Source organism: Myodes glareolus, chromosome 23 (assembly GCF_982192425.1).
Source record: "Myodes glareolus chromosome 23, mMyoGla1.1, whole genome shotgun sequence".
Taxonomy (NCBI): Eukaryota; Metazoa; Chordata; class Mammalia; order Rodentia; family Cricetidae; genus Myodes; species Myodes glareolus.
This window is the reverse complement of record NC_142048.1, coordinates 7,076,728-7,089,185: the sequence shown is the minus strand read 5'-3', so window position 1 is coordinate 7,089,185 and position 12,458 is coordinate 7,076,728. Positions and strand designations below refer to the sequence as shown.

The 12,458-nt window shown below is 47.3% G+C and overlaps 1 protein-coding gene across 3 annotated transcripts in view; it reads left to right on the top strand.

Annotated features, from left to right (window-relative positions):
* Sh2d4a (SH2 domain containing 4A) overlaps nucleotides 1-12,458 on the top strand; it is a 61,907-nt gene that overhangs the window by 2,336 nt on the left and 47,113 nt on the right. For all 3 annotated transcript variants that reach the window (XM_048442769.3, XM_048442770.3, XM_048442768.3), the window contains exons 2-3: nucleotides 3,752-4,122; nucleotides 11,940-12,096. In XM_048442769.3, coding sequence (XP_048298726.3) covers nucleotides 3,942-4,122; nucleotides 11,940-12,096 — 338 coding nt within the window. In that variant the 5' untranslated portion in view covers nucleotides 3,752-3,941. The remainder of the gene's footprint in view (nucleotides 1-3,751; nucleotides 4,123-11,939; nucleotides 12,097-12,458) is intronic.

The window sequence follows — 12,458 nt, the reverse complement described above, 5'->3', positions numbered from 1 at the left end:
CCCGGACCGCTTCTGTCCCAGGGCTTCATGGGTCTTAGGTGTTTGTAGGTTTTCTCAAGGGTGTCTCTTTTCCCTATGGTCCCAGAGAAGCAGTATGACTGCTCCTTCCTCAGCTCTCCAACAAGCTTCACTTTGCCTCTGTAACAAAACGGTGTAATTATTTATAATTTTTAAATTTAATTAATACATGGAAGACATACTTAAGATTTGGCGCGAACAGACTTTTCTAGGTACTTGAGAGCATTTACAAAGCATCCAACGGCCCTCCCCACTTGCAATTGATTTTATTCTCAAAATCATCATAGATGCGAATAAGAAAAAAAACTGAATAAAAAAACCCAAAGCCTGAAGAAAGAGGTAGATGTTTAAAAGATAAATCGAATTTAAGCTCTTTCTTAACTTTAGGGATATACTTGGTGTACACACCACATTATTTTTATGATAGATTGGGCTACGATTTGGGCATTATTATTATTTATTAGGCTCCATATTAATTACAAAATACAGTTGTGTTATAGAAAAACAGAACGTGCAAAAGTCAGACCAGATCATCAGGTATCCTGGGATCTTATTCGAATTTAGAACTCTTTAGAAAGTTTTAGAGCAACAGGTGTGGGCTTGTTGCTTCTTATCTGTCTTTTTTAAGAACAGTGCCCAGGGGAAGACCAGCAAGTTGGTGGAGCTGTGCTTTGTGTTGCATCCCGAACAACTGCACTCAGAATGACACCCAAGCATGCCTGGGTGGCTCGGTGTCAGCAGCGAGTGTCCCCTCGGAGTGAAAGTAGGAAAACCCCTGGCTGGCTCATTTCCTCAATTTTATTTCCTGTACTTGTCTCAGTAACTTCAAGGTAGACGTTTATGTCACAGTGAACGAGTTACAAAGATTCCCAGACTAATTTTATGGATTGGGGAACTGAATCCAAAGATGTCAAGTGACCTCCCAACATCACAGGTCACTGGAGGCGAAGGTGGGAGTCCGAGCTGGTGTCCTTTGTGGTATCCCATGGGCACGCAGGCCTGGGGGTCTGCCATGGGAGAGCCTTGAGGAGAGTCCTCCGGAGTGAATCATCAGTCCAGTCTGGTGCCCATAGTTAGCACCCACAGACACTTGTTACCTGGGTTTCCTTCGTATTCATTCAGGGCACCAGGAACCCCTGGTCTGTTTTTCAAGAATGACTAAGCTGGCCCTGGTGTCAGGGTCTCTAATCTATGTTATGTGGGAGACAGAGGCAGTCATACAGAAGGCCAGAACCTGCCTAGTCTAGAGTGTATTCACAACTGGCCTGGGCAACTTAAGAGTCTGTCTCCAAACTCTTTTTGGAGACAAAACAAAAAGAAGGCTGAGCTGTAGTTCCGCAGCAGAGAAATTGCCTAGCATGTTTAACTCTCAGGACTACAAAACAAAACTGATTAATTAACCTCAGTGCCTGAAGTCCTTGTTTGATACACAAGGCAAAACAAAAAGTTTGTGTACCTCTTCACAGAGTGCCGCGCAGAAGGGGATACTGGGGAGACAAAGTATCTAACTGGCAAGCAGAGAACCAGAGGGAGGCCTGTGTGGCAGTCAGCTCCGCCTCCTTCCGGGGCAGGGTGTTTTCTTCTCTGGCCTCCTCTAAGCTGATCTACAGTTGATTGGGGTTGGGCTCCTGTGCTTGTTAAGGTATCTCCACGTTTGCAATTCTCGCCTCAGGGAGATTTTCTAGTCCTTGTTCTGAAATTCTAAAAGTGTAATCACACCCTGTTTCTGGGCTCAGGAGTAAGCTTGTAGCAGTCAGTCAATGCAGTGGATTCAGTAACTGCCATGGTTTCAAGCCTGTCCCCTGTCCTTATCCTCCTCTTCTGTAAAATGGGACTGGCCTCTTGGAGTCAGAGAGTCAGAAGTGAGAGACTTCTGCCAAGTATTTAAGTGAGTGCCTGCAACAGCTGGGTGCTGATTCTCTTCAGCGGACCCTGGGCCAGGGATGAGAGGAATGCACCCTTGGCTCTTGGAGACATTGATTCTCAGTTCTCTCTGATCCTCTAATACTGTCCACACGATTACAGAGGGGGTAGAACAGAGGCTCTAGAGCTCCCCTGTCGCTGGCATTCTGTCCGTGCTGTGGGCATCAGCCTCCGAGGTCACGGATCGCAGCTGTCTGTGAATGCTCCCGGAATGTCAAGGAGTCGTTTACTTTATTTACTTACTCCTTCACCTCAAGATCTTGGAGTCCCGCGTTCCAAAGAGCCAGATTCTTTCTGTGGGAGAAGAATCAACTCTTCCTTTAGTGTGGACTTGGTTTGGTCTATTCTGTGAGGGTGTGCTGGAGCCAAAATATCACAAGACATCGACTCTACATTGTATAACGCTGTGGAAACCATCTCAAAGCAGTATACAATCTTACCTAGGGGCCCCGACAAGAAGGAGGCCTGACGGAGTTGCAGTCATGGCGTCCGTTTAGTGCTGTTTAGCCTTCCTCTTAGTGCCGTGCTCCCTTGAATTCCAGTAGTTAAGAGCCGTGGGCGAGAATAGGTGGCAGGCAGGAACAGCACATGGAGCTTCAAGGCCCTGTTGTGCAAGGAATACTTAGAGAGTCTAAATGCTCTCGACGTACTGGGCACCTGACCACTGAGCAAGCTTCTCTCAAAGGACTGCGGATTTCTTTCTAATGATAAAAGTGCAAGAGTTCGGGGCCTGGAGATGGGTGGGCAGGATCCCACATGCAGTGGTATCTAATCCCATTGCCCCTCTGCTGGGATGAAAGGTGGAATCAGGAGACTCCCCAGAACTTTCCAGTCACCTAGCATGGTTGGCCTACTAAGTGCTAAACAAGAAAAAGAGAAATCTTGTCTCAGACAAGGTGGAGGGCCCAAGATTGTCCCCTGTGGCATACATAGGTGTCCATACGTGCATTTATAATACATGCATATAATGGACAGAGAGTATGAAGGTTTGGCATCAGAAAACATTAAATCACATAAAACTAAGTAAAATAGACAGAGCTAGAGGAAGCGCCACCTGTGGTGCTGCTTTCGGGACACCAGGCTTGCCCGAGTCCACAGACCCTCTCTGAAGGAACTGCCTGATAAACTTACAAATCAAAGACAGAGGCCAGTGACCTCTGCTCCCCCCAAGTATCTGGCCTGAAACTTCTATGTGGCTAAATTATGTTCCTGGAAAGAGCTGGTAATATTCCAGAATGTTCATGCATGTTCTCTTTTGTGCTTGCATTGCTCTCCTGGCTCTGTGGGGCTGTCTGGAAATGTCTTTTGTGAAGGAGAAAGCACACAGTTGTGTCTATGCAGGGCTGGAGAGACGGGGAAGGAGGAGAACAGGCTTTCGTTTTATTCCTTCTTTTGACTCCACTGAGAATGTCTCTGTTCCTCTAAAAATACCTCAAATGTGATATTTTCTTTTGAAATTTGGGGAGGGTATTTTAATTTCCTTTTGTGACCTTTGGTTATTGTTGTTGTTGCTGGTTCTTTTCAGCCATGCCGTTGGCAGTTGGGAGGCCCTGATGTGTTTTGGGAGGAGGCCACTGTTAAATTTGTTCTCCTGAGATCAGCGTGTTCAAAGTTAGGGTTGTCCTGATAAACTATCTATTGTGAAATAGAGGTCATGCAAACTCCTAGCCAAACATTACCTTGGCTTTTTCTCTTCTTTCTTTTTGAAATAAAAAACTATATTGTATTTCCTCTTGGCTTTCTTTTCTAGCCTGCGTCCATCTAGAATCCGTCCGTTTCACTGACTGATTTGGGCTGTTACTCTTTGCAGGTTTCTCCACTGAACAGCATTGAGGAAGGGAACCTCTCTCTGCTGAGTTCCTGTCCCACTGGGTCGCTACTGCCAGGTGTTCCAAGCTCTGGGGAGGTCTGTGGAGGTGCCCAAGTGACAGCCTGCTGGTGGCATACGTCATTTCCAGAAGCTTCTGCTGCAGGTGGAGACGTTTTTGTGATCAGCAAGCATGCTGAAACAGATACTGGCAGATATGTTCATAGACCCTGACCTGCTGGCAGAGCTCAGTGAAGAGCAGAAGCAGATCTTGTTTTACAAGATGAGGGAGGAACAGATCCGACGATGGAAAGAAAGAGAAGCAGCCATGGAAAGAAAAGAGTCCTTGCCAGTGAAATCCAGACCAAAGAAAGGTAAATCTAGCCACCTCTGCTGCTGCGAGTGTGGTAACAGAAGGCCCTGCCCCCTTGCTGTGACGGCTCGTATCTCTCACTAGCTGGCCAGGTATGAGCTGCGACTTTGTGGCTCCATCCTATGCTACTCAACTCCTAAGTCAGGTTGTTAGCTGGAAGCCTGCATCGGCTCACACATAAACACAGAAAACTTACCGTGCAATGTATGTGTTTAAGTCTTTTATCTAAAATGAGATGATCCTTAAGGTGTCATGAAGTCGGTGCTGAGGAATGGGGTGTAACTCAGTGACAGAGCACTTGCCTAACATGAGGCTCTCGTGCCCATCCCAGCACCTCCAAAAGACAAAAAGCCACTCTCAGTCTTGACTTGTGGTGCATTGAGGAAGGACTTTATCCCCCTTAGCACTTTGCCATCACAATGTAAAGTACGTTTGCAGCCATTACACAGCAAGGGTGACTATGTGCCATCAACCTCAGGTACTTAAAGTGACCATTTTAAAGAAATGCCTGTTAAAATGCAAGGAGCTTGCTTAAAGAAAGCAAATGGCCATCGTGCGTATGTTTGGTGTGGAATAATTCTCAAAGGATCTTCTTCCTGGCTGAACGGATCCCTAGGAGTTTGAAAGGGTTCTTTTGAGCAGGAAAAAAATGTCCATTTTCTCTAGACAACAAGTGCTTCTCATATTTAATTTTGCCCAGTCTTTGGAGCTGAAGCCACAGGTGGTCCAAAGCCGCATCGTGGTGCCCAGTGACTGCCCAAGGGCACTGTCTGTGCTATGGACTTGCTAAACCTGTAAGCATCATGTTTGGCCTCCCAGGCTTGCCTTCACCTGTCTGGCATATGCATCCTCTCTGTCCCAAGCCGTGTCTGCCTCCAGCTCGTCCTGGCCTACATGCTATTCCTGTTCACAGTTCACAGCCCAGCCATGGCTTTGGAGGCTGCCCTTGTTATTGTATCTGCCTTATCCCCATTCCTTTCTACCATTGTCCTCCTTGCATCGAAAGTTCTGTCCTCTATAAAAGCACAAACCACAATGGCATTCTGCTCCCTTTCTAGACTCTCAAGGTTAATGCCGGAATGGCCGAGAAAATAATCAGCATCAGGCATTTAACCGACAATAGACCAGGTACTTTCAGAAGCCTCACCAGACACTGTCTTTCATAAAGCAGGAGGTAGACACACACAGACTGTGTTTGCTAAGTGCTAGCCAGGAGGTCTGAGCTCTGTAGCGAGGAGCCTCGCCTGGCTGCACCACTACTCCAATTTGAGGTCTGGTGGATTTGTAATGATGATCCCGGTGGTATAGTTGTGTAATGGATGTTTCCTGGGAGCCTGAGGAAGGTGGTCTGCCTAGCGTGAATTCAGGAGCAGCCTAGAGACCTTTGTGAGACCCTGCCTCAGATAAAAAGTAAAACGTGGGCTGGGCGATGGCCCACTGACTGAAGTGTTTGCTGTACACACACGAGGGCTGGAGTTCAGATCTCCAGAATCTGAGTGGTCTTGTCAGCCCGTCTGCAATTTCAGCCTTGAAAGACAAAGGCAGGGGACCCCTCGGGGTAACCTGGCTAGCTAGACAAACTGCATTGGCAAACTCTGGGTTTCACCGAGTCCCTGTCTCTCTGAATAAGGTAGAAGAGACATTTAAGGTGATTCCTGACCTCAACCTTGGGACATGGACATACATGCATACATGTTCAAGAGAATCTACATGCATAGACACACACATGTAAAATGCATGCATACAGACATACAGTACACACACGTACTTGACCATGGGAAAATGCTTAAAAATGGAAATGTCTGGGGCTGGGAATGTAGCCCAGAGTGACTTCCTAGCGTGAGAAGAAACGGAGTTTATTTCCAGTGCTTAGGGGAAGAGGGGAAAAATTAACAGACTTGAGAAGCAGGAAAGATTTTGGGCTATCTTGGGTTGGATGCGTTATTTGAGTTAATTTCACCAGATTTTAGGTGTCAGAATGTTAGAACAGTCGTCACTATGGATGTGGCGCCCATTTGGACGCAGGAACCCCAGCCAGGGCTTCCTGCTGCTGTCTCATACAGACTGGCAGCTGAGTGCCTCGGTACGGATCTCACTAAACAGTGACAGGCAGGCCTGCAGCGTGAAGCACTCTTCACATTTTATGGAAGAGGAAAGTGAAGCTCAATCATTAATTAACTTGCCTTGGGCAAACAGCTGGTAAAGGACCGCTGGACTAGACCCTGGCTTCTGTCTCCCCGAACGGGTCCTGTGAGCAAGCGTGGTACAGGGGACATCGGAGCAGTTACTAAAGATGCCTCGCAAGCATCTAAAGCAGAAGGTAGCGCTTTTCCTGTGTGCTTTGTCACAGAGCCACAAGCAGAAGACGTGGTTCCCCTGCACTGTTTATCATTGATTCTTAATGAAGCAGAGGCTAGGAAGCCAAAGCCCAGGTGAGGATCTGGTGACTTGGATGGTGTGTCTCCATCTATCCTTGAGATAAATGTGCCAGAGATACACATTTGCTTTGAATGAGAATGACTGACATGGGCTCGTATATTTGAATGTTTAGACACCAGGGAATATAACTGTTTGAAAGGATTTCCTGTTCAATACAGAGGCTATACCATAAAAGACCTGTGGTGCCACCCGCCCCCTTATCTGTCTGTGGATCACACTGTAGCCCTCGGCTACTGCTCCAGCACCGTGCATGTTGCCATGAGCCCCACCATGACAATGGACTACCCTTCGGAAACCATAAGCGAGACCCCAATTAAATAAATTCTTTTGGAAGAGTTGCCTTGGTCATGGTGTCTCTTTACAGTTATAGGACAATGAGCAAGGCTTGGATTCATCTCCATGTGCTGGACTCTTATTGTTAGCATGGGGGCATGTTCCCTTAGCTAGTCCTCTGTTTCCACAGAGCAGAGCTGGAATGCGGCGGGGTCTCTGGAAATGTTAGCTAGACAAATAGCTGATTCCTTTTCCCTCTATATGGCATGCGCAAACCCATATGGCCCAGAGACTTTTCAGCAAGCTTTGGTCTGCTTGTCATCTTCACGTGAGAGTTTCTGTCCAGATGTCCCTGCAAGCTGGCCACAAAGAAAACTCTTTCCAAGCTTTCCTATAATTCCTCATAACCTCTGGTCCTGTCTGTCAGTCTGTCATAATGACTCTGCTCTCTTCCTAGTCACTAAAGCCAGATGGCAGGGAGACATTGTGGCTCCTGTCTGACCTTCCCTATCCTCAGTCACTAAATCTCACAGATTTTACTTTGCCTTTTCTGTTCTTTGGAGATTTCCCCTCCCAGGGTCTTAGTCTGCTGTTAAAATGTGGCGAGCTCATGCTTTACGTTGAAACTGTATCATTTCATTCTTGTGGGAACTTGGTGACGTCAGTGTTCTCCCCTTTATTCTTGCAAATAAAGAAACAAAAAGAAAGATGCAATTCCTATGAATCAGAGTTGGAGTCAGCATTGAATTCGAGTCCAGTTAAATCCCCAGTCTTTTCTGAGAGGTTGACCAGAGCTCTTGCCTCAGCATCTCGGCTGCCTACCTTTGAGCTCCCTGGTATCGCATGCCTTCCAGGCGATCACTGCATTTCCCACCCCTCCTGCTGCCCTTAGGTCCCACACTCTCCAGTCTTGATTTATCACGTCTGTCTCCTTTCTCTATTGGAAATCTCACTCAGCCATCTGCCAGTCACTTCTGGGACTGTGGTGTCCAACATGTCACCCAGCTTTCTCTCTGTCTTTGCTCTAGAAAATAGGCATATAATTTTATTAAGTTAAAAATGACTTTGGAGTTTGTAACTCCAGCACATTTAGCAGGATTAGAAATTATAGGAGAAAAAAACCAGTAATTTGAGGAAGACTTGATAGAAATTTGCCTTGGCCTTGGTTAAAATGAACACAGAGACCGATCTGCCCGTTCATACCCATATCTCACCCTATGAGATGAGAAAGAACACTGTATTAACCTTAATGTAGGTCAGCCCAGCTCACCTGTTAGCTGCTGGCTCCCTTTCCATACTCAGTATTTCGGTTTGGATCACACATTAGAAATATTCTTTAAGCATAGGCTTTGCCATCACAGATCTGTTTTGAATCCCCCTCTTAGTATGGCTGTATCATGTTGAAGTTCCTTCTCTAAGCTGCCATGGCCTCATAATAAAAGATAGCTAGGAATGGCCCATGGCTGTCTGTAAAGATGAGTATGGTGTAGAAATCCAGTCAGAAGGGACACGGACCGTCATATGAGGACTCAGAGGTTCCTGGCAGCTGACGTTCGTCATTGGGTTTCTGCTTGAGCTGAGGGTTCTTAGAAGGGCGGTGGAAGATACTCCAGCGACCTCTGGGGTGGCAGAGTGCAGAAAAATCTTAGGATTGTTGACTATCTGACTCCCATTGTAGGAGCCTTACTTTTGGCAGTCACACACACACCAGTACTGAATTCTTCCAATGTGATGTAGTTTATTATCTTGCTGACATGCTTTCGTGGAGCCCAATGGACTCGTTATAAAGAAGGGTTAGGAGTAGCCTAGGGTTATATATGGTGATTAGTAGAACCCAGGAAGGGTTTACTGTAACGTGTCCTTGGCTTGTCATAGGAAGCTTGTATTCCGCTGGACCCATTGCGTAGGAAACAGCAAACACAGCAACGCTATCCTGTGATCAGGACACAAGACTGGAGTAGTCTGGCCGCTTCCCTGACAAAGAGACGTAACACTCCATTTGTATATGACATTTCCTAGCACTGCCTCCATAGAGGGTTGGCATGTGGCTCCGAGTAGGGAAAACCTCTTCATCCAGAGGAAACACTTCTCTGAAGAGCGAGGTGTGACTACAAGTCTCTGCTTGGGAGTTACTTATGATGCAGTCCCCGAACAAGATGGACCCACTTTTCTAGAAAAGCTGGTTTGAGAATAATTTGGTAAGCACCCCTGAGAAAACAATCATAAAAAGACCTGTGGTTGTACAGTCACAGTTAAAAGACTGGAGAAACAAAAGACCTTGTAATTATGTGGAAGTGTTATACAAACTCCCTCCCTCCACGTGCAGATTTAAGTGTACACATAATTTCCAGGCGAGCTGGACAGAAAATCCAGAATGGCGGGGTGGTGTTAGACTCTAAAAGAGATATTGCATATGCTGCATTCGGAAGTCCTCAGTTTATACCTTTCCTGTAAAGGGGTGTGTTAGGAGTCACATGACTCTGCGCGCCTAGTCTCGGCTTTTCCCTTTCCTCCTCCTCTTTTAGTTCCAAGGTCCCACATATCCCAGACTCAATGAAGTTCAGTTTCCTAAGTAGCCAAGGTTAGTGCTGAACCGACCTTCCTGCCTCCACCTCCCAAGTGCTGGGCGCACAGGTGTGAACCACCACACCTGATTTATGGCTGTGCTTGAAACCGAGCCCAGAGTCTCAGTCGTGCAGATTAGCACCCTTCCAGCTGAGCCACATCCCAGCCAAGGCTTTCCTTTGACCTACCTCTGCAGCCTTTCTCACCGTCATTTCCCCTTTGACCTTTCCTGGCATCGCGGACACCTCCCAGCAGCCCAGAGACAGCCCCGCCTGTTTCCTCAGTCTGAGGAGCTCTCTCAAGCAGCTTTGCTCTCTCTGTCCCCGAGGTCCTTAGAGTAGTGCCAGGATGTACAGATTTTCTGGAAATGCTTGCTGAGCAAACAGCTGAATCCTCTTTGCTCGTCACCAATGGACTCTAGAACACATTCCTGCTGCCTGAGCCGGTTCTCACCATTCCCAGCCACCTACCTCCTCCTGGATTCCCGGCATTCCTGCTCCCTCAGCATCACTTAGTATCGCCCTTCTCTTCCCTCTCATCTGCTTGGCTGTGCGTTTTCCCATCTATCTGCTACCTTACTCAGTTATTTGGGGAATCAGAATTCTTCACTTGCATAAATTTATAAACACTTTGGATTCTTTTCCTCTGCCCCTGAAGGAAGCTCCTGCATCTCCAAGGTTCTCTTCAAAGTTCCCTTCTCTCTGTGAGTCAGGCTAGTCCAGTGATTTCAAAGATAATATGGGTACGGTAATTTCCAAGGTCACCTGGCGAGTTTCAACCTCATTGACGCTCTCTCTGTACCAAGTCGGGGAATTCTGGAGACGTGGTTCCTTTGTGGCCCTTTCCAGCTTCCTGAGCTCTTGTTCACTCTTTGTCAAACTCTCCACTGCTCACCTGCAGTTCTAGGCTTTGTCCGTCCCACCCTAGGGCAGGACTTTGTTCCCCAGAGTCACCACTGCCACCCGTGACCTGCAGACTCTATGGAAACCATTTTGGGGATGTTCATATGGTGTCCCAGCTAAACAACGCTCTCTGGGCTCACAGCCTTTGCTTCTTGAGGTTCGCTACCACTGTCGGTTCTAGCTGTCGGCCTCCTGTTGTTAATAACAACGGAGAGTTACCTAAGTGAAGGGTGAGAGATGGGCATAATAAAATATTGCAGCTGGCCTCGGGAGAGTGTAATAGAGATAATTTTATGAGGCATAACAACTTTCTGGAGTTAATGAAACATTGGCGTGTCCTGAAACTGCAAGACCAGCGGGGGTTGGCACCTGGGCCTATTGCCAGGAGAGCACTCAGGGTGCCATTTCCCCTTCTTCCCAGGATCCCCCGTCACTTGTGTCTCTGCCTGTGAAAACAGAGTCAAGGCATTTCCTTCTGGCCTTTAGGTCCTGTGGTAAAGATTGTACAAATCTGCCCCACTCTCCTCAACCGTTCTTAGCACTCCTAAGGCTGCGGGATGAGATCATTTTTCTGGGGAAGAGTAGAAAGCAGAGATCAAGTTTGGGAACCCGCTTTTGTAATGCGACCAGAGACAGCACTCTGAAGTGGGCCGATAGCACATGAACGCTTGAACTGAAAGCTTCCTCTGCTTAGCAGAAGCCCGGAGGCAAGCCCAGTGTGGATGTCTAAGGAATACAGCATTGGTCAGCGTCTGTGGCATCCTCTTCAGACTCTCAGCACCCGGGGCTGGTCTGAAGGCATTGGCTAGACCTAACTGTGGACCACAATGACCTGAGCAGATCTCGTATCCATCCCCTTACTTTAGGGACTGTATTTCTTGGCCTCTCCTAATCACACATTACATTTCCCAGGGCTCAGGGCCCAAGCTCCCATTTGGCTCCATTTCTGGAGCTCAGAAACTACATGTAACACAACCCCAGGTACCAATTGTACACAAGGGTTATTTAAGTCACCAGGTGTCATACTATCCAGGTCGTATTATCTTCTCACATGCTGGTGTGAATCTCCAGGCAGCCCTATAAGTAAATAATAGGCTGGCTGGTGATAGCGGGTAACCTCTGCTGAACTCCTATTATTCTTGGCATGCCCTTTATTCACAGCCATCATTGTAATGGATGTTGGTGTTCCCATTTTACAGATGAGGAAATTGGGTCTTAAAGATATGAATGTTCCTACATCACATAGCTGGCAGGTAGCAAGGCTAATGTTTGAATCAAACCATTCTAATTCTAAAACGCTTGTTTTAAGCGCTGTGACGGTAATGCAAATGCCAAATGCTTGAGCAAACGCTCGGCTCTGGGTAACTCCTGATGCCAGGTCACTTTCTTACCCTCAAGGATAATGAACACCGTGAATGAGGTCGTTCTCTCTCAGCATCTGGCAGGTGGAAGCACCAGGCCCATCATATTGGTAAAGAAGCCGTCACAGCCGCTAGAGTCCCTTGCTCCTGAGCAGGTTGGAAGTGTCTTGTTTCACCGCTCCCAACCCAAGATTGGAAGATACTAAAGTGATCAGTACACATAATAGCATACCATACAATAAATAGTTTGTTCAACCCAAATTTTGTTTCGTTTGCAGAGAATGACAAGTCTGTCCATTGGAAGCTGGGCGCTGATAAGAAGGTGTGGGTTTGGGTGATGGGCGAACACCATCTTGACAAGCCCTATGACGTACTCTGCGATGAGATCCTGGCTGAGAGGGCCCGTCTAAGAGCAGCACAGGACCCAGAGCTCAGGTAGGCGAGCTCACCCCAGCCGCACCCCAGCCGGAGACTGGCTGCACACTAAAGGGCAGTGTGGATCACTTACTTCTCTTCCCCGCCGTGTCAGAATACCTGACAAAAGCCACTCACGGAAGTGAAGGTTTCTTTGTCTCAAAGTTAAAAAGACCTAGAGTCCATCGTGGCTGGGAAGGCACAGTGACAGAAATCTGGTCACATTACACTTGCGGTCAGAGGGCAGGGTGAGCAGAAAATGGGGCTGGAGTATAAAACATCAAGACTGGCCTGAATGATGCACTCCCTCCAGTGAGACTCCACCTCGTAAAGGTTCTGCAATGTTCCCACAGAGCGCCATCACCTAGAACCAAGTATCCAGC